General features: G+C 41.6%; 2 protein-coding genes across 6 annotated transcripts in view; both read left to right on the forward strand.

The window, feature by feature from the left end:
* LOC140999461 (kazrin-like) overlaps positions 1-8,930 on the forward strand; it is a 154,517-nt gene extending 145,587 nt beyond the window's left edge. For 2 of the 4 annotated variants that reach the window (XM_073469854.1, XM_073469855.1), the window contains 5 exons: positions 1,172-1,308; positions 1,852-2,022; positions 4,338-4,527; positions 5,855-5,991; positions 6,359-8,930. In XM_073469854.1, coding sequence (XP_073325955.1) covers positions 1,172-1,308; positions 1,852-2,022; positions 4,338-4,527; positions 5,855-5,991; positions 6,359-6,529 — 806 coding nt within the window. In that variant the 3' untranslated portion in view covers positions 6,530-8,930. Of the gene's footprint in view, positions 1-1,171; positions 1,309-1,851; positions 2,023-2,416; positions 2,504-4,337; positions 4,528-5,854; positions 5,992-6,358 lie in introns of all 4 variants that reach the window. The other 2 variants (XM_073469853.1, XM_073469852.1) reach the window with 2 other exon arrangements.
* A 3,249-nt stretch (positions 8,931-12,179) lies between these two features.
* Positions 12,180-19,681, forward strand: LOC140999462 (kazrin-A-like). 2 transcript variants are annotated; one of them, XM_073469856.1, is made up of 7 exons: positions 12,180-15,039; positions 15,125-15,243; positions 16,138-16,369; positions 16,480-16,581; positions 17,206-17,372; positions 17,910-18,090; positions 18,729-19,681. In XM_073469856.1, exons 1-7 carry the CDS (start codon positions 14,938-14,940, stop codon positions 18,885-18,887), a joined length of 1,062 nt encoding a protein of 353 aa, XP_073325957.1. In that variant the 5' UTR covers positions 12,180-14,937; the 3' UTR covers positions 18,888-19,681. The 2 variants fall into 2 exon arrangements, with proteins under 2 accessions (XP_073325957.1, XP_073325958.1); XM_073469857.1 differs by having other exon boundaries at positions 17,949-18,090.
* Positions 19,682-21,879: the final 2,198 nt, after the last annotated feature.

Genomic DNA, 21,879 nt, shown 5'->3' on the forward strand with positions numbered 1-21,879 from the left:
GCTGGGAGGTTTCCTGTTTCTCTTGGCCAATGAGGGATGTTTCTTGTCTCTTCATTTGCTGGCTAGTTTGGCTTGAATCCCCCCTTTCCACCACTGAAGAACGGGTGAAAGGGAGCCATGTGAAAGGGTGACAGGAAAAAAAATGAAGCGGAGGAAAAGGGAGGATGAATCTGTCCTTGTGAAACTGCACTTCCATTCCACACGCCTGAGCGCGCTCCCCAGACACAACTTGTGAATGTCAAGCAATTAACCAGGCTGTGATATAAGTTAATTAATGACACACAGCTGGCTCGGAGGGGGGGAAAAAAGAAGGAGCAAGAGGAAAGGTGAACACATGATAACAAGCATCAAGAGAAAAAACAAAGAATTGTGCGATGCTATGAAATAACAGTCAGAGCATCAGTGCTGTGAGGAAATAGATGTCAAAGTGAAGGAAACTAAGGTGGACAGACATCGCAAGAATACATAAAATGTAAATAAAGCATATATTGTCAGTTTGGATAGATAGCTGGGGGGAAACTCCGCTTTAAGCCAGCAGATGTCTGGAAAACAGCCTCGCGTGAAAATCGAGAGAAAGCAGGGGAAGAGGCAGATGCAGGGGAGAGAGAAAAAGGATATGTTGTCTTTGAGAAAATTAGAGCTTCTGTGAATAACTACACTAAACCACATTCTTTATCATGATGCGTGGGTGAGGTGCCAGGGGATTAGAGAGAGTGTGTGGCAGGGAGATAGATGAGAAGAGAGAGCCAGCCTCTTAATGAATCCAGCAGCAGAGAGGAGATTGACGGGGGGGTTCATCTGTGATTCACCCCTCTTTATCATCACGTAGTCACGCCACATTAGACCAGCAACAGCAGGTGGATTTAATGCTTTTACTTCAAATGCTTCATAGTGCTAAATAACTTAGTTATTCTTCATTAAGAAACTGCTATAATGTGGAATTGTGGACTAAATATGCTAAAAATACTGGACACAAATCCTCTCAAAGCGTGTTAGCAGTGGCATACGTGACCCCTTTAGAGTAATTTCATTTTTTATTTACATTTCTGCAGTTAATGTTGAAACTTCACCACACAACCAATGTTGCTAGGTCTCTGATGCTCACTAAGAATCCCTATCTTTCCGTCTCTTTCTCTTTCTCTTTCTCCTTCTCTCTCATCCTTCCTTGCAGCCATGAAGTCGGACCGGAAGCGTCTGAAGGCGGAGAAAGCAGACCTGGTGAACCAGATGCAGCAGCTTTATGCCACACTGGAGAGCCGCGAGGAGCAGCTCCGCGACTTCATACGCAACTATGAGCAGCACAGAAAAGTATGGCACCCATGGTCTGACCACAATCAGTCACAAGCAAGTGCATGCATGAAAAGATTTTGGAAAAGAAGAAAAATCTCTTCTGTCATAGCTGTTAGTAAGATGAATGTAGCTGTGTCCAAGCAACAGGACAGCAAAATAAAATGAGTTATTTCTTTATAACAAAATGTGTGCATGTAACAAATGACCGAATTGTTGCACATGTAAAGTTGTCAAAATGAGTGAAAATATTTCAATTGCTACCAATAAGACGTCTCTCTTGGCGTTAAGATTAGACGTTCAGGTATGTGTATTACTGTTGTATTTTGACATATTTCATTTCCAAGTATAAACAGCAAGTACAGTACATGTCGTAGTACACATGATGCAACATATAAAGCAGGTAGAAAACTGAAATTAACAATTTAGACTTAAAAATGATTGCACTAACTGATCTGAAATTGGGTTCGGTGCTATAATCGAGCAGCTTCGCTTGAACCTTATTATTTTTCAAAGGTATGCTTGATATGTGAACCAATCCATCAGGATCTCTGTGTCTGCTAGGAGAGCGAGGATGCGGTGAAGGCGCTGGCCAAAGAGAAAGACATGCTGGAGAGAGAGAAGTGGGACCTGAGGCGACAGACCAAGGAAGCCACGGAGCACACGGGGATGCTGCGCTCTCAGCTCGACCTCAAGGAGAACCGCATCAAGGAGCTGGAGGCTGAGCTGGCCATGGTGAGACAGAGAGACAGACTGACAGGGGTGGTCGGGGGGGAACTGGACTGACAGACAGGCAGGCAGGTGGAGAGGCAGACTCTATTCAATGCTTTTAAAAATGTTGTATCTCTTTCTTTACCATTGTTAAAAATCGATTTTCTCCATTTTTAGTCTTTGATGGCACTTTTTATATGTAAATATAACCAACAATAGAAGGCAAGATAAGGGAAAGTTAAGTTATCAAGGCTCAGACACACATGCATCATGTGTTTAGAGAAATGGACATGAAAAAGAAGACATTTTCAGTACGCTGTCAGTCACTATGTACTATTTTGGATATACTGCATATAATCAAACACAGAAAGCCTTTGAATGTACAGTATAGACATCCCTCATGTCTCCAACCCCCCAGATGAGTAACTGTGTCAATCAGAGAATGGAGTTCCGGGTGTTTGAGCGGGTTGCGGACAGGGACTACTACTCTCCTAGGGTCGTGGCGGTAAGATGGGCCCCCCAGCTTTAAATTTTGACCTTTCTCGCCCCTTCTGCTCCCTGGAAATCTCTCCTACTTATGACCTAATTGTCGTTTTGGAAAGCCACTCCTCTCAGCTGCACGTTTTTCACTAACCCACAGCCGACCCTGAGTGATCCCAGTGATCCTAACATCAGTGATCCCACGGATTCCCGCTGTGATTGATCTGAATGTGTTTAAGGTGTAATTGAGCTAAGAAATGCTCAGGAAAAAAATACATCAATATTCTGCCCACTAATGATTGCTCTGAAGGTTTGTGATTGTGTTCTGTTTTGCATGTCAAAGACTATGATTGATAATCGTTTGACCGCTGGTAGGTAGAGATGATTGCGGTGAAGCTGATTGTGCCGGTGTTGATTTGCAGCCTGCCATCGCCTGGCACGATGATAAGATTCACAAAATAACAAGATTTCAGGCATTTGAAAAAACATGTGAAGGCTAATCAGAAAACATTCACACAAAGAGAAAAACTTTTGACAGACACAAAATCCACACTCACTAACACATCTCCCAAGGCTCCAGCAGCTCATTGTTGTTCCTGTTAAAATGTGGCGAATCCCACTTTGTGAAGAATCTCTGCAGAGCAAATGTATTCATTAAACTTATAGAGAAGCGTCATTATTTCCTGTTTCTACATTTTTACAACCCTGACTTCCACCCCTGAAAGGAAGCAAACAGCAAATACCTCCTCCAGATATTAGGTCTTTTTTTCACCCTCTGCGCTCTCAGGAGTGGCAACAAGGGATTTCACACAGCAAAAGACGAACATGAATACAGCTGCATTTTTCATGAGACAACAACCACATGAAGAGCCCAGGGGAGACAACTCACATGTCTGCATGCACTCAGAGACTTGCAGTAGGATTCTAGATATGTAACATTTTCCATGTGTGCACACGTATGACATATGCATAAATAAAACAACAAAAACACAACCCAAGCGCCAGAATAATGTTGGCAATGTACGTTTCTGTAAACCATGGATATTTTGAAACTTAACCATTATAAAAAAACATATTTGTGTTTACCTCAATTAACATTTTAAATAATGCTGCTTGAGGCTGCAGGAACCGTGCAATTACTGATGATATTTTTATCATTACTGGTGGTGTAATATGTGCAATATGTGTAATTTGTGTAAATCGTGTTGGTATGTGCTGCTCTGTTTATGTTTTTTCGCTATTATCTCCACTTTGGAGGAAGTTATATGTGCGCAGCATTTGAGTCCAAGACAACTTTCCCTATGGAGACAATAAAGAATATAGTATCGTATTGTATCATATCGCATCGCATCATATCGTATCGTATTGAATTGTTTCATATAGTATCTTTAGGTTTAATATTAAATTTTATAGTGTGACAACACTGTGCTTAATGTCTGAAGATGCTCTAATGTCACTTCAAAAATATCCATATTGTTGCCATAAACACAGCTAGAAATACAAATGTTGAAAACCCATCTTGAACAGCAGTTGTTGGCTTGACAGACTACTTGCAGTAACACTATACCATCCACTCAACTGCCTGACATCAGAGGCAGGTCATATACATATAATTTGAATGTGATATGACAGATATGGTTGAAATGTTGATACTATACGTATGACACGTACATATTTGAATGTATCCGTGGTTTGCAAAAACTTAAACTAGCAAAATTTTACTCTGATGATTGGGCTGCAACAACACCAACTCAAAAAAAAAAAGATAGAAATTGCGAAAAAATGAAAAATATCCCTCCAGGATTGTCACTAACTGTTTGTTTTCTGACTGACTGCATCTATCTGTCCATCTTCTTAAGGCCAAACAGTCACTGGCCACCCTGACCAAGGATGTGCCCAAGCGTCACTCTCTGGCCATGCCCACAGAAACGGTTGTCAATGGCAACAACCAAGAGTGGGTGATGCAGGCCGACCTACCTCTGACTGCTGCCATCAGACAGAGTCAGCAGACCCTCTACGTCCACACGGGACATCCCACGGACAGGCAAGGTAGGCCGACATGACACCCTCGTCCCGTACATGAAGTGACTGACACCAGGTGGTTTTACCACCGTTGACCCTCTGCATGCTCATGTGAACCTGCTTCACACACATCCACTCCTGCCATCTGCTCAGTATGACCACATTGTTGGCCACTGATGATGCTCCGGTCGTGACATTTCATGCGCTTTATGTAGCCGTTACAGCGAACATAATTTTGGCTTTACGGCTCTCATTTGTCTTTGCCGCACAGAAACCTTTGGTGGCAGCTGAGGATCAGTTGGGTGTTAAGTACTGTGTCTGTCTGGTTAAATGTACTTTCACAAAAAATGAGATGAGAAAAAGGAAGTCATACATTTTGTCTGTGTTGTTGAAGTGAATTGTCTGACAGAGTCAGCCTTTTTCTCCTGACTTTGTAATTCATTCTTTCTTTATGTTTTGGCCCCTATTTCTACTTTTTCAGGCACCTCACAACATTTGCTACTGTAGGTTCACTATTTAATGGACTTGTGCAGACATACACCACAGACAGCGTTCTCTATCACTATTAATGTGAGCCCTGCAGGCAGACATTTGCAGCATCATCTGTCATTGAAATTCCAAGAACAGTTAACACGCAGCCTTCCCTTGCAGAGCTCAGCCACTTTCACTTTTGTTACTCCTTGTAGCTGGAAAATAGAACCATGTCCTTGTTTTCATGGGTGTGCAGGGATCAGTATTAGGGGAGCAACATACAATACAAATACCAAAAAAGCATTATTATTATTGTATTTACTTTTATTATTAAACAATATAAAATTACTACTCCCCAGTCATCTCCCCAAAACAAAAGACTAAACATCTAAACTTTGGAGCAAAAGCTAAACTACTGGCATCTCCCATCCTAAAAAGAAGACAACACACAAATCAGCCTTGCTTCCAACAGAGTCCATCTCAGTCCTTGTTTTAAAGGGCAGCCACAGGTTCAGATGGGTTGCTGACTAACTGGGGACATCTGGAAGAAGAAGCAGACAAAAACCAAAAAACAAGGGAAATGTGTGAACAGTCACGAACCTCCAAATTGCTATGCAATTGGTTGTACTGTATGTATCAGCCTCACTGGTACACATACACACACACACACACACACACTCGCTCAACCTCTGTGAAGCTGTTTTCACTGTTGCTTAGCAACTGCAGATGATTGCAAATAATTTCAGGCTTTTGAAATATATTTTTATTTGAGGGTGTTGTGGCATTGAATCAGATTGTCCCTGTACACTACTTTCAGTGCCCAAACACACACCCCAAAAAGAAAACAAGCCTTTTTTCTCTTTTCCCTCTCACCCCGTTTTAGTGGCTGCCGTGCGGGTGAGCCCATGCCACTCGCGTCAGCCCTCCATCATCTCCGACGCCTCGGCGCTGGAAGGAGACCGATCGTCCACACCCAGCGACATCAACTCGCCGCGCCACCGGACTCACTCCCTGTGCAATGTAAGAGCTGCCCACCACTGCACCCTCCCAAGTAATCACATCCTTTGTAGTAGCTGCCGACTGTCCTGCTCCCTGGCCGCTGCCGTTTCCCCTCCACCATCGTTCTGGCTGAATTCATGCCTGTCGTGTACTCACTCTGCAGCTGTGACTTGAATTTATGTGAAAGCCAGTTGTGGTCGTTGAATTTGTGCATGTGTCGCAGCATGTCAAGTGTCACTTGCCTTCTATGTTGTGATCTTTATCTGTGCTGGTCTTTATCGCCCACTCTGCATCCCTTTGCTGACTTCTCTGCTCTTGCATCTCTCTGTTCCTTCACCCATCCCTTCATCTCCTCTTCCCTCTCCGCTCTCTCTCTTTCTTCTTCCAGTCCCTAGAAGATCTGGAGGAGGCGAAGCGTAAGAAGAAGAAAGAGAAGATGGGCCTGGGCTCTCTGTCGCGTGTCTTTGCCCGGGGAAAGCAGCGCAAATCCCTCGACCCCGGTTTGTTTGATGGTACTTCAACGCCTGATTATTACATAGAGGAAGATGCAGACTGGTAAAAGCACACAATGTCCGAGCGAACCACCTGGAGAGCCTTTCGTGGCAATTATCAGAAGACAAGCGTGTGTGTGTGAGAAGATGGGTGTGTGTTTGATGTGAGTGTGTACAGGTATGATAGTGTGCGTACCTGTGCAGTCTCACATGCATGCGTACCTGTACACGTCTGAGAGTGCGTGCATGCATGCGTCAAGGCCATGTCAGAAGCTGGAAGCGCGTCTTTGCTTCGCTGAAGTGTGAAACCTTAACGAGCAAATTGCACCTGTATCTATGTATAGTCCTGTAAATACAGTGTGACACAGCGACCATGTGGATATGTTCTATTGTATCTGCCCTCCAAAAAAGGCTGTTATTGGTTCTTTTAGTTGTTCTTTACATTTTGACTCTTTGTTTTCACTCAACTGGAAACTTGAAGGACTGCTGTACTTGTAAATAACAACAGTTGATGTGCACTCGTGTAAATGTCTCCTTGTCCTGAATGCCTTTTGTTCTTTTTTGACATGTACCCCCCTCCTCTCACAACCTTTTAACTTAACTCCTCCCTGTTTATTGTCTTGCCTGGTCCATCCCCCTCCTTCCTTCCACACTGCCATGACGAGAACAGTTTCCTGTGGGCGACATGCAGACTCCTCAAATCCACCTCTAATTCGGTTACACAACACATCCCTCAACCCGCCAAGAAAACCGTGCCCTCCTTGATGTTTGCTCAAATGAGACTTCAAAGACACCGCCAAGCAAGGAATGAACTTTCTATGCAGAACAGTTTGTTCCACGGCAACATGAAGCCAAACAGGAAATGTAAGAAATGTGTTTTCTATCTGTTAAGATAGAAGGTACATGCCTAAAGTACATGTGTGACATGCATGCACGTAGTCCCAGTCCCCAAATGCATGTTGAACAAAACCCTACCAAACAGAAAATGTCTTTCTCTGGGTATGTTGTCGAGGAGGTGATAAAAAAAAAGAGAGGTCAGTTGCTGATTTCATGATGTTTATTCATGATTTCCTCCATTTGTTATTCAGAGAATGTTCTGATTAATGTTCAAGAGCTCAACATAGTCGCAAACTAAACATAGAACGTTTTAATCTGCACCTACAAGGCTCTTTATGTAAATTGTGTTTGAAATCTTAAAGGTCAGCAAAGTCAACAGTCACAAAGAAAACCCAGCACTACACTTAAAGTGATGATATCATTATTCCACTTATTCATGAGGCTTTGTGCCATTTTTCTTCCTGTAGGATCTTACACTAGCTTGTAGCTATCGTTTTATTAGTACTTACAAAGGATGTTGGGAGTAGAATTATTCTGGGAAAAGTCTAAAAAAAGAAAGCTATTATCACAAAATAAGTGATAGCTTAAACATCAATTATACTTACATAGTAGAAATAGACTGATGGTTATTTCACCGTGAAATCAGAGCTTTAATTTAGAGGCCCGAGCACGGAGCAGACACTAAATGAGGCGTTGTAACAATAACGAGTGCCAACTCGGGAGGTCGAAAATCAGATTTAAGCAGGCTAATCAAACTGAAGTAAATGTATACCTTCTTCCATGACCCAGTGAACTCACCAAAAATTCAGATGCAAGGTTCAGGCCACTGCTGAAAAAAGCAATTAACTTGGTACCAAAGGTTAATAGCATTTCTTCAAGCAAAAGAATGACTAGAGACGTTGGATTATTTTCATCCTTTCATTGGACTGAGCCGGAGTCTGCACCGCCACCCCCAGGAAATCTTTTCCCTCCCTGATTTTAAACTAACACTGGGTATTTGTCAGTCTCATCTGAAACACTGTGGAGTCACAGATTACATTGGGAGCTGTATTTAAGCACAGTGCTTGTCAAAAGAGAGCGACTGTGTAAGCAGTGAGGGGGATTATCATTTAACCCTTGGCTCAACCTACATTTGAGCTTGCAGATATTGGATTTAGAGGTGAATCATTAACGATAAGTCATCATGTATTAAATTGTATGTATAAGAACAACAGCTCAAACAGTTTTATTTCATTAAACATTTAATGAAATGTATGAAAATCTAGGCTATTTTTATTTTTTTTTCATTCAACCAACCGTTATGATCCTCCGCTGATGGGAGGAAAAACATATCAATTGTATGAGTTTTATGTTTTGAGCCACGGTCTCTTATTTTTTTTATTGTCCACAAATATTTTACTTTTTGTAAATGAGATAACATTACAGAAATAAAATTAATATTATTATTAAAGAGTTTTATTTAAAGTCAAAGATGTAGGCCTCAGTGGGGGACTTCTGTTGTGAGGTCCTGAGATGTTTAGAAGAAGTGGATAGTAGCGAACTTTTAAAGGCATGGCAACAAAATTACGCTCAAAAGAAGTTAATGAGAAAAAATAAGATTATTTTAAAATAAAATAAATGACGTTGAATTTCCATGTGGCTGTCCTCTCTTTCCCTGTGACAATGTTTGTGTGTGTGTGTGTTCATTTGTTGTGGTATGGCTCTAATCCTGATTCGTCCCTTTATGCTGGGGGGGCTGCCATTTTTAACATATGCGTTAGCCTCCCTCAGCCCTGCAAGTCCATCTGTGAGAGGACTGCATCCCAAAAGCTTCCACATGGCTTGCTTTCCTCTCTTTCCCAATTTAATTCCTTATCCACACCGAAGAGCATTTTCCTCCTCTTCCTCCTGCGATATTGACTACAACAATCAGAAAAAATGGAGGCGAGGGGAAAGGAAGCCATGTCAGATTGTTTGAACTGAACTCATATGTGTCAGCACATGGTGTCAATAATGTTCTGCTATGATATGACCCCTCACCTCTAACACTGACCCCCTCCTGTCTGACCTCCACCGGACTCTCAACACAGTGAAGTGACCCAAGAAGTAATCAATCAGACTCAGTGAGAACAAAGGTACACCAGTCCAATTGCTTTAACAGTGAGCTCTGCTGCTGGGTTGCAAGCTGTGTTTGCAGATGCCTTCTAACTCTCACACACTATCACAAAAAAACCTTGGAATAGACCATATTCACACGGCAGCCATTTTCCTCTGACATGACACTCAGGGTGTGAAGCTCAAATGTTGTACTGCCGTGTGCTGGGTTGCAAGTCATATAACCGCAGGTAATCAGACATGGTTATAATTTCACTGTTTTCCGATTGATTAGAAGCTGTAAAGACAACAGATAGTTTGATCCGGAGGGACATGAGACCATATTTCAAGGTAAAACCACAGGTTTGATTAGCTTCCATGAGACAACAGCATTAGCCAGTCCCTCCAGAAAAATGTGATTATGCAATCGCATAATTCAACGCATAATCAGTCTGCACATTTATGCGGGGGCCGCATTTTTCAAAGACGCCACACTTTGGCTGCATAAATCGCCGATTTCCAGCGCAAAATGCACAAAATATGCAGGGCTTGAATGATTTCATAATCCCCGCATTTTCGTTGCAAAAAAGTCACATATATCTTCGCAGAAAGTTTAAAAATGTTGCGTTTACTTCACACAAGAGCAGAAGAGAACTTAATTATTCCCAGCACTTTCTGTGATGTAGTATGTTTGCTTAGCATAGGAAGTCATTAGAAATGACTCTTTACATTAAGGTAGTAGCCTAGTGAGCCTAGTAACAGTGTTGGGGAATCACTTTTTTTTTCTTATTCATCAAACCGCAGTTTTTGCAAGTTCCCGCAATTTTTGCAAGTTCCTGCAATTTTTGCAAGTTCCCGCAATTTTTGCAAGTTCCCGCAATTTTTGCAAGTTCCCGCAATTTTTGCAAATTCCCGCAATTTCATTGCATAAAATTGCATAAATATCCCACATATTCCATCGCATTTTTTAAGAAAACGTGCCGCATAATCAAGGATTTTTGCCCGCAACAATCACAAAAAAACTCTGGAAGGACTGATTAGCATTCAACCACATTCTAGCTAACATTACTGTGTGATACAATATTGTTTAAATTTGATACAATTTGGAAAGGTGTAATCATTCAGATATATCAACACACATCTTGGAGACATTTATTTAAACACACAGGATGAAATTAAAACATAATGTTAGCTAGGAAGTTGTTGAATCAGCTAACAAGTTATCAAATATGTTGTTTTACCTTGAAATATGGCCGAATGTGCCTCCAGATTTTCACTATCCATCATCTTTTCAGTTCCTGATCAATTGGGACCCTTTAAAATGACAACAATTTGTCAGATTACTTTCATTTAACTTGCAACCTCAAACACAGCAGCATTAGATCATCCCAGCATTCATTCCCACCCTGAGTGTGACGTTGGGGTGAGATGGCTGCAGTGTGAATGAGGTCTGTGATGCACTTCTTCAAGTTCAATCTAATTCTGATGAAAACCATCCAAAAACAATTGAGTGCTACCATGTATTTAATTACAGAAATACATATTTGGGGGCAAGTGTTTTTTTCTTGTGTCTTTATATGACTTTAACAACAACCTCCTGAACTGAAGTCTCTTCATGGAACTTTATATGAATCACTACTATTAGTTCAACCCTTCAGATAGACTTTACCAACAACAGTGATTGTGTGAATTTAGCCGTGATAGGAGTTGTTTTATATTTCGGTAAACAGTACAGACTTATTTCACACTGGACAAAAAAACCCATTAACTCCCACAAACATCTGGCTTTTGTTTTCAGTGAGAAAGTGCACGGTCAGTATTCAGTCCCGGGTCAAACAACTCTGCAGTAGTCAGTTATAATTCAGGGTCATAAATGATCTGGCTTGTAGTTCAAGGTGTCCTGTCAACAATTTTAAAGAAATCTATAATAATATGATGATGCTCTATGGGGAAAATGCTTTTTAGGACACAGGATTTTTTTTTTGCTGCAATACCGCAAGTGGCCACTGGGCAAAATTGGAAGCAAATGGCACACTAGTATCCAGGTCTACAGCCAAAGCTTAGCTTAGCTTAGCAATGACTGGAAACAGGCTGGCTGCAGTATATTTACCATACATGCATCTGAATGGTATCAGTCCTCTCATCCAACTCTTGGTAAGAAAGTGAGTAAGCACAATTCCCAATATTTCAAACTTTTCTTCAAACCTCCTTTACCTATAACTCAAGCCTCAGCCAGCAGCCAGTTAGCATTGACTTAGCATAGACTTGCTGTAGCGTCATATTAACTGTACAGACATGAGAGTGGTGTCAGTTCACACATCCAACTCTTGGCAAGCAAGTGCAGGAGCACATTTCCCAAGATGTCAGACTTTTCTTTTAACTTCCTTGCGCAAAAAATTCAAGCTACAGCCAGCAGTAGATTAGCTTAGCACAACAGCTAGTTGGCTGTAGCTTCATATTTATTATATAGACATGAGAGCAGTAACTATCTTCTAATCTCCCTGCGATGAGCGTGTATCCCAACATATGGAATGGATCTGTTCTTTTAAGCTACTTTACTCTCTAGCTAAACAGCTAGCAGGTGCAGTGTACTCGATACAGCACTGGCTCTCCACCTTGGGTTTAATAATGTACCTTAAATTGTGAATTAATGTCCATCTGGACTCTTGATCATTGAATAGAACATTTTTATTGCAAAATCTGGAAAGTGTCCAATTTCTAACGAATGTGCATCTTGTTACACGACACTACTTCCACCATCAGAAATGCGGCTGTATTGTAGCAATAACATCCATTACACCAGCTATTGAAGGGCACGTCTAACGATTGATTGCTTCAACAAAACAGTCTCTTGTGTCTTATGTGAAGTGTACATACTGCTCTTGTCTCCGTACAAAAGGATTAACGATCCATTGCAGTGTTTACAAAACACTCATGGCCTCAGATGAAGGACACAAAACTCTCGACAGTAATCACAGCCACATAGCTTCTGGATGTTCCTCTGACTCACTCCTCTTGCAGTGGGTTTTTAAAAAAGACATAAGAGGGTCAGCCCCACAGGAGGACCTAACTCTCAGGTCACAGAGAGAGCAGACTCCAACAGTTCGGCCTTCAACTGGATGTCAGACAGTCAATTCTGCAGTTCTTAATGTAACACGTCTTTGTTAGGGGTCTCTCGGGAATGAACAGACCTTGTGTCTGGACAAGAGTGCATTTCTGTCCAAAGAGCAGATTTATTCAGCTAAATATGAATTGCTCTCAGAGGAGCACTTACAGCAGAAGTGCACCTTCAGTTTATACATTGCTCATAGAAGGGCACATAAAAGCATTCAGTGGGAGATGAATCGCTGGAGTTGAGTTTAATAAGAATCTGTTTATTTGGTCCCGACAGTCATTCGTGAATCTCTTTTTGAGTAAACACACAGCGGTACAGTAAAGCCTGACAGAGTAGGGTTTCCATGTGCTGTCTTTGCTGGGAACACACAAAGAGACAGAAGCATGGAGGAAGCAAAGAACCTGTTGACTTATTCGCTGGTCTGTTTCAAAATGAAATTAATCTTTATATTTCCACTAAAAGAATAATAATAAGAAAATGGATGTTTTGGCAAGTAAAGGATGCAACAGGTCATTTTTGTCATTTGACAAAAACGTGAAGTACTGAGGAGACTTTTACATTCCTGATGTTTGATGTGTACGGTTCAGAATTTAAATGTGTCAAAACAAATTTTTATTTTTTTTCCTCCATTTTGTTAATTAGTTTTCAGGATTGAAAAAGAAACATTATTTAGGCAAAAGTTCAGGAAAAAATCTTAATCTTGGAAGCAGGGGTGGTGTGATATGCTGTAATTGACGATAACTGATGTTAAAAAAAGAAATATCACACATATGATAACATCAGGTGACTAATTCAGCACAGATTTAAGGCCTTGTGTTTGCCTTTTCAGCATTCAGTCAGTGTAATTCTACTTGTCGACTTGTTTTTTACAGTTATGGTTACAGACTCACTCTCTGCCTCCCCACACTCACATTTTGAGTGTAATTGTTTTTGCCAAAAATCAGAGACAAAACACACAGTAAACAGAGTTAAAGATAAATTTGACTGATAGCATTTTTTTTCCTAATTTTCTATAGTTACCGTGATGATATTGTTAGCCCTACGTGGAAGTATGCTCTTAGTTTGATTCTCCTAAATTCCCTCTGCCGTAACAGCCATGGTAAACAACTTTTTGATGAAATAAGTGTCTGTGCTTAAGAACGTACAGAACTAATGAAAGAGCTAATTAGCCTACTTACAAAATGATCAAATGGCCGGAGTGAGGTTGTTAAAGGGCCGCGTTCTGCTCACGGGCCGCAGGTTGAACAGGTCTGACGTACTGTAGGGCGAAGATTCTGTCTGACTGAACTCTCAGGTGGATGCTTTTGGTCATGGCTCATTAACCTCCCAGGAGTCCTCAGTTTTAGCACTGATATACAGTCAGTGGGTGAGTGGGGAGTACAGCTATACTCTGGGGACTGAATGAGGAGCTGTCCAGTATTTGTGCTGATGTGGAGGTTTTCAGTGAATATTAGAGGAGACAGGTGACTTTGAGGTCTGTCATTTTTGGTGTCAAATAGAATAAAAAAAAGTTGCTGCATCGGCTGTCAATGAAAAGATGACACAAACCGCACAACACCAGCGGCTGAACGTATTCCACACATGCTTATATTGTGAGCAAGCAGAACAATGATGATATGTTCAATCTTGTAAGCGATTCATGATGCTTTACCAACTGCTGAGCACAAAGCTGGTGCTAGGTTGCCACCCGCTGGTGAAGACACAGTAATGGTGAAACAAAGTGAACTGGCCAATATTTTCTAGGCTTCATTCATCCAGACTTTGAAATCTTCAGAAAAATGTAAACAGGAAACATTTTACCCAACTTAGTAACATCACAGGTAAGCAACATAAGACTATAGGGAATCACTGAAGGAGCATTTATGGGACATATTTCAATCTCAAGGCAGAATTTAGCCGCAGTAAATAATGATAATGAGAGGCAGATTTAATGTGATCATGATGCATCAAAATATCAGGGTTTTTTTTTTCTTTTCACTGAGCTGTAGCTGGAGGCTGATTTTGACAGATGAGTCATGTTCATTCGATAGCTCTAACAGCTGTCCGTTTAATGGACTCCTGAAGTGTGGAGCCTGTTTATAAAAGCTGCAACTTTGTTTACAGCATCACTGGCAAACGCTCGGCTTGTTGTCAGGCAGCCAACGGCTTAGGATGTTGTGAGGAGATGGGTGTTTATTTTGAAGAAATTACTCACCATCTACTTTTGATTTCCCCCCACTAGACTGAATTAACATTTTGTTTTCTCATCGCTCACTATACCCACGACCACCTCTGCCTTCACTCACACCCTCAACCACATCACCCACATGTCACCCCTCCCCCCTCTGCCCCCCACCCGCCCACTCAGACTCGGACAGCCTCTCCAGTCCCACCCGCCACAGCCTCAGCCTGTCAGACGGGGAGGACCAACTGGACCGCCTCCAGCAGGTGGAGCTGGCCAGGACCACACCCATGTCCCTGTGGAGGGCGGGCACCGTGCAGGCCTGGCTTGAGGTTGTCATGGCGATGCCCATGTACATCCGCACCTGCTCAGAAAATGTCAAGAGTGGAAAGGTAGGATAAAATCAGTGGCATGATGCCTGTGGACTCACTTTGCATTTTAGTTGCATTCATAGTTTGCTTCTTCGACATCTTGCAGGTTTTGCTCGGGCTGACAGATGAAGACCTGGAGCTCGGTTTAGGTGTCAGCAGCTTAATGCATCGCCGAAAACTCCGGCTGGCCATTGAGGATTACAGAGATGCTGAGAATGGTAGAGGGTGAGGATGGGAAACAGCGTTCTTGTTTAAACTGCACATAATGCAGTAGTGCAATAGGGCCATCTGTTGGTGATTTATAGTAGCAACATTTACAAAGTGTAGCGTGGGGTCATCTTCCAGAAGTCATAATATTGACTTTAACTAGAGAGATAAATGTTTTGGCATAAAGTTTCAATACATGCAACAGTCTCATTGTCTAAACAACGGGTTTGAAAACTTCCTCTTACAGATTAATGACACGCAGGTCAGTTCAACTAGAAACTCCACCAGTCCAGAAATAATCTGGTGATCTGTCAACACTATCAAATAGAATAGGTTGAACGGTCAATTCACCCAAATCACAAGTAAAACAATCATATTTCCCCACTGACCCTGTGGTATTTAGACATGCAGCTGCTGTAGTTTGGGATTTATGTGCCCACGATTTGAAATATTCAGTTATGCAATGTCGAAGCGTTGGGAAATTTTATTTGAAAAATATCCACAAACGTTACAGTAAACAGTTGTCTTTGGAACTACTTTATAGCAAAGATATAGTCAGCTAGGGACTAGCAATAATTATCTTCTTGACTAGCCATAAAATTGTGAGGCATTCTCATCATAATTTTCATAAATAAATAAATTTTCACAAATGTCAACCTCATGGTGGTGTTCGAGAAAAAGTCAGGGGATCGCCGAAATCTGTGAAATACTCTAGGGACCATCAATATATGTACAAAATCCCATGGCGATCCATCCGATAGATATTGAGATTTTTAAGTCGAAACAGACCAACAGACATTGCCCTCCATAAGGCTGGTCTATGCTCATGGGTGGAGCAAGTAAGAAATAGTGATTCTTCTGTGATTTAAGTGAAGTGACCCTTTAAGAAACGGTTGCTCTGTTTGTCTGCAGGTTGTCCAAAGCTGCAGACATGGACCACCACTGGGTGGCCAAGGCCTGGTTAAGTGATGTGGGCTTGCCTCAGTACTCCCAGGCCTTTCACAACCACTTGGTAGACGGGCGCATGCTGAATTCACTGACACGTCGTGACCTTGAACGTCACCTCAACATCACCAAGAAGTTCCACCAGGTCAGCTTGCTGCTGGGCATCGAACTGCTGCACTTACTCAGTTTCGACAAGGAGGTGAGTGAGAGTCCGCACAGGACAGCAGTGAATATACTTGTGTATCCTCTAGTGGGAGGTGAAAATAGAAGCTATCAGTCTAATAATAGGTTTGTTAAAATGGTTTCCAGGCACTGCAGGCTCGCCGGATACAGTGCGAGCACCAGAACGTGGATCCATTGGTATGGACCTCTCATCGGGTCATCAAATGGATCAAAGATATAGACATGAAGGTGGGAACAGAGAGAAAACACTCACTATGCTAACAATTTATTATCTTCTTAAAACTCACATCTTCTTGAAACAAAAACCGCAGCTGACAAATTGTCAAGCAGAAGTTGTCAGCAAACACTTTGATTAAATATTAATAACCAAGGCACACTGATGTATTGAGCATTATAAGAATGCTATCACGTGGCACTGTGGGTAATCGAGGCTCTTGTGTTTGCTCAGTGCTCCCTATCTCCACAGAGTGATACAAGGCCTTTGTTGTTGTATCTCTAAGCTGCTACTAGTTGATTACAAAGCCTTTCAGATTATGTTGCAATATGAATATCCCCAGTCAACATTGTCTACTGTGTTGGCACAGGAGGAACACATGTTTCCATTATGAGGCATGACCCGATCAGGGTGAGGAGAGATAAGGCCGTCTGGACTGACATCCTGTTAATATCCTCAGGGAGCGTGAATACATGCTGACATTAATAAATCAATATGTTCTTTGTCTCGGAGCTAATTCAACATATTTTTTGGAGACTGTTGATATCAGAGACTCATTTAGTCAGTAATAGCCACAGTGTCACATCAGAGAATTTCAAAATTTCACTCTTTGACCTTCTTCCCACCCACCTGTCCAGGAGTTTGCAGAAAATCTTCTAAACAGTGGAGTTCACGGTGCTGTCATGGTGCTTGACCCCTCGTTTAACACTGACTCCATGGCAACAGCGATGGGGATCCCCAACGGCAAGCACATGGTTCGACGACACCTTGTTGAGGAGATGAAAGCCCTGATTGGCTCGGCCAGGTGAGAGGAGACGATCACATACAGAAACACAGGACAGACCCTACAGTATAAAGAGCAGATTCCATAAAGGGACAGTTCACCCAAAAATCAAAAATACATTTTTCCCTCTTACCTGTGATGCTGTTTATCCATTCAGATTGTTTTTGTGCGGGCTGCTTGGTTTTGGGGATATCGGCTGTAAAGATGTCTGCCCTTAACTCTTATTTAATGTAGATGGCACAGATGTTTGGTGCCATCCAGTGTCAAAATTATACATTTGAAAAACTCAACAGCAAAGTCTCTTTTCAAAAAATCATGATGGTGGCTACTCAAGATTGTTTTGGAAAAGTTTTCTTTCTACCAACACGCCAACCTCCGCTTATATAGTAAATCTGGTTGGGCAGTGAGATAGCTAGCTTATTTCTCCAAAACCAAACAATCCATTTTTTTATATTTTGGGGTGAACTGTCCCTTTAACTTCAGAGGGACAATCTCTAATAATATAGGCTGTATTTTTCTGTAAATGTTGTACGAAGGTATAATCTAGTGTCTTTGCAGCTGTCGTCAACTCTCTGCCCCTTCACATGTGCCCTGCAGGGCGGATACCAAGCAAGACAACGAGCATCTCGGCCAGGGAACACCACCGACCCTCCTCCGCCAGAACTCTGTGGGCAGACCGCCCAGCTCTACGGGACGACACACTGATGACGAAGGCTCGCTGAGAAGGAGGGCTGTCAAGGTGGGGAAAAAGTTACTGTACTGGAAACTGACATGAGTCATTTCTTTGGACTTCAGAGTCAAAATCAGGCTCCGTCACTTTTACTCTGCAATAGGACTTTAACCAATGATGATTTTCAGTATCAATTAATCTGCAGATTATTTTCCAGATTAAGTGATGTAACATTCGATCTAGAAAATTTGAAAAAGTCCAAAGTGATATCTTTAAATGTCTTGTTTTGTCAGTATAAAACCCAAAGATAGTCAGTTTAATGTGATATAGAACAGCAGAAAGCAGGAAATATCCATATTTGAGTGGCTGAAAACAGAATATTCTACCATTTTTTACATTAAAATTTTTTTTAACGATAGATTGGTTATCAAATAGTTCTCAATTTCTGTCCATCGGCTAATCATTGTAGCTCTCGTAGCTTTGTGCGAACGTATTTCAAGGCATTAGAATATTTCCACAACACAGATTTGACACAGCAGGTATACAATATAAACGCCGCAGACAATCTTGTTTGGCAGCAGTCTGAACACAAGAATCACAAAAACTCAAATTATGCTCATAAATAGAAAAAGATGCCTAAATAACACAGCAAAGAAAATATTTCCCCCGTGGAAATAAACAGAAACAAGCTGTGTTTTCTGTTCCAGCCTCCAACAGGGTTCAGCCCCAAAGGCCGCAACGGGCGGGACCTGAGCTGCCACAGCAGCTACGGCTCCCTGCCTCGGGAAGTTCGAGACCAGACTCCTCCCAGAACCGAGGGGAGCCCGATCCGCGGTTACACCAGCATCGAGGTCACCAACGTGTGAGGTCATCAGAGTTGTGACAAACACCAGACATCAGCTTCATCACACCTAAATCGACATGATGGACATTTGTCTTCCATGTGCACCTAAACATGGGATGGTTATTTTTTTTTCTAAAGATGAGCCTTTACAGGACAGATTGCACTTTTTAAACGTGACAGGATTCTTTTTTACAAGTATCCTGGTTTAAGAAAAACCTTGTTGGACTCATTGTGGGCGGGTGCTATTTTGATGTTTCTGAGGGCAGTAATTTGGCCAGAATCAAGAGCTGAAGGATTCAAGCTAAATGATTATTTTTATATTTTTATGTGTGTAAATGGTTCTTTGTGAACCAGGATGTGACATGTTTTTGTTGACTAGTTGCTATTGACAGACAGTCTGTTTCTCTGAGCGAAGTGAGATTTAAAAAAAAAAAAGGCTGTAAAATACAGGGTACTTTATGACAAAAGGAAAAAGTTTCATATCAGTGTAAAATGTTCATGTTTCATTCAGTTCTGCTGTTTGTGATGCCTTGTCAGTGTAGCTGAGGACAATGGACAAAAAAAAAACAACTGAATTTTAAATTCTAGAGTTTATGTTTGATGTCATTTTTCATCTTGCACATCTACACAGTTGTGTCAAAACAAATGTAGCACCCTCTTCTGATGTTTTATACTGTGCGGTAAACATGAAAAAAAAAAATATTTGAACAAAGCCAGAAAAAGATGACTGCAGAGCTGTATGTCCATGGAAGCCTGGAGGCTGGAAAGTGTGAGGATGCATATATATATGAAAATGAAAGAGTTCCTTTTAATGAAATAAAGATGATATCTCATATTTGGTGGTGTTGTGGTTTTGGGATTAGATTCCATTAAAACAAAAACAGAATGTACCAGGACAACCAGATAAACATGACAACAGCGATGATGAGGAGGAGTAATAGGATTGAATGGAGAGCTCCACTTCTCAACAACATCAACAGTAACAGTAAATAAAATTATTACCTGTAATGTTGAAGGGATTGCTCACAATTACAAACTTGCAGAGAATTGTTGTCCAACTCTACGCAGCCCTTTAGCCTATTTTAACTCATTGTTTTGGTTTTACTGATGCATATTTACTGAACTGTTGTGTGCCTCAGCTCAGCCCTGTTTTCAACACCAAAACCTATTGTAGGCTATCTGTTCAGCACCAAACAACAAGGTTAGTACACCAGCCTGCAAACCAGCCTGCGAACTATTGTGAACTGTATGAATAAAGGATGACAACAGGGTGCGGGAATTAGATTGCAGAAATTCACTGAATTAACTGAAGCATTAAATGTTGGAGAAACAATCTTTCTCACTGAGCTCATTTGCAAGGGGTAATGTGTCACTGCTCCCACTGTTATGCAAAAGGGAGTCTAAAACACTAAACACAGATTACATCTGTGTGCTAATACTGACTCTATACACTTGAGTGATTTCTCAACAGTATTTTGGTGAGTCACTCCAGTTCCTCCGATCTTTGCTCGGTGCTGGACATGTTACCTCAAGCGTCTGTTCAAACCTCTACGCAATACGACATGGTGCAACTTCCTCCTCTTACGCACTGTGACACGATAAGGATGACACAGCGCCAGATGAGACAGCTGATCTACCCTCTGGCTACTAGCAACGCTACCTGACTCGAATCCCGTCTGTTACAGTAATCCACCCACGGCTGGTTGAAATAAAGCAGGCGATTCATTGTGTGATGCCCCTTTGTACTCCTGGTTATCAGAGGTATAAGCTGGGAAGGTGTGTCAAGTGAACTGAACTACTCATTAAGGAAGCATTCAATGGAGAAATGTAATTATAAGCTCACGTAGCAGCCATAAAACCAAAATCAATAATTACACTTCAGTGGATGTGACTTAGTTTGCAACAACAAAACCAAGACAGTGGTTATTCAGTTTGAGTTATGTAGGGAAACACACACTGCACAGAATATCCACCAAACAGGTTAATGCCACATATCATATCAAGTTAATATGCTACACTTAGAGGCTATAAGGCCACATACATCAAGTTTATCTAGTGCTACATTTTTGCTTTGTAGCTGCGGACACGTCACGTAATTTGATTACAGGCTGACAGTGATAGGAGATCAAGCCAGACTTCCAGATGTAATCAGGGCTTGTTAACTGTGCCTTTTGTCTATCTTTCCAAATGTATGTGTTGTATATGTGTGTGTGTGTGTGTGTGTGTGTGTGTGTGTGTGTGTGTGTGTGTGTGTTGGTGTTACAACAGAGGAACCAGACAAAAGCTAAGGAGGAAGAAAACCTCCCCAGCGCCCAGAACAGCAGGGCTGTCTCACTCAAACAAAACAATGCAGCGAGTGGCCAGGTTGGGACTGGTTTTGTCATTATTGTAAAACAGCCTAGTACTCGTTCTAGCAGGCCGATACAGAGGAGAACAACAACTGGAGCCCATTCTTACTGTCTTGGGTTACTTCCAACACGTATACAACATGCATACAACAAGCACAAACACACAGACGTCTGTTTTCTGTCGTCTAAATGCATTATGGGAGACTATTTGTGTATTTGAATGCTGATAGGGTGAGTTCTCTGTCCAAAGGGCTTGAAAGGTGGTAAATTTACAAAGAGGAAGTAAAAATCCGATCACATTAAAGTGACACAAAACTGACTGACTTTTTTATAGTATACTGCATGGGGAAGTACTGAGTCAAGAGTGAGTCATTCATTCTGATTAATTGATAACAGTTAACGGTGATCCGTGGGGAAAGACAGAGGGTCACGTCTTTTCTCATCGACATCAAAAACTGAGGCACAAAAAGTGAGATTTATGCAACTTGCACACAGAGTGAAAGTTACTGTTGACCACCCTGTGAAGCCTGTAAATAAATAGAAGGATCGGTCTGATCGTATATGTGTCACACACAATAAACACATCTTACATATTTGAACTGTTCTTTCTATAGCTTAACCCACAATAAAAACACTCCTCTCATATTTACATTCAGTTCATGTCAT

This window comes from Pagrus major, chromosome 7 (assembly GCF_040436345.1).
Source record: "Pagrus major chromosome 7, Pma_NU_1.0".
NCBI lineage: Eukaryota > Metazoa > Chordata > Actinopteri > Spariformes > Sparidae > Pagrus > Pagrus major.

Coding starts and splice junctions, on each gene's coding strand:
- LOC140999462 (XM_073469856.1), top strand. CDS start 14,938: ATGTCCCTGTGGAGGGCGGGCACCGTGCAGGCCTGGCTTGAGGTTGTC. Junction 16,370..16,479: donor TACTCAGTTTCGACAAGGAG/GTGAGTGAGAGT, acceptor AATGGTTTCCAG/GCACTGCAGGCTCGCCGGAT. Junction 16,582..17,205: donor TCAAAGATATAGACATGAAG/GTGGGAACAGAG, acceptor CCACCTGTCCAG/GAGTTTGCAGAAAATCTTCT.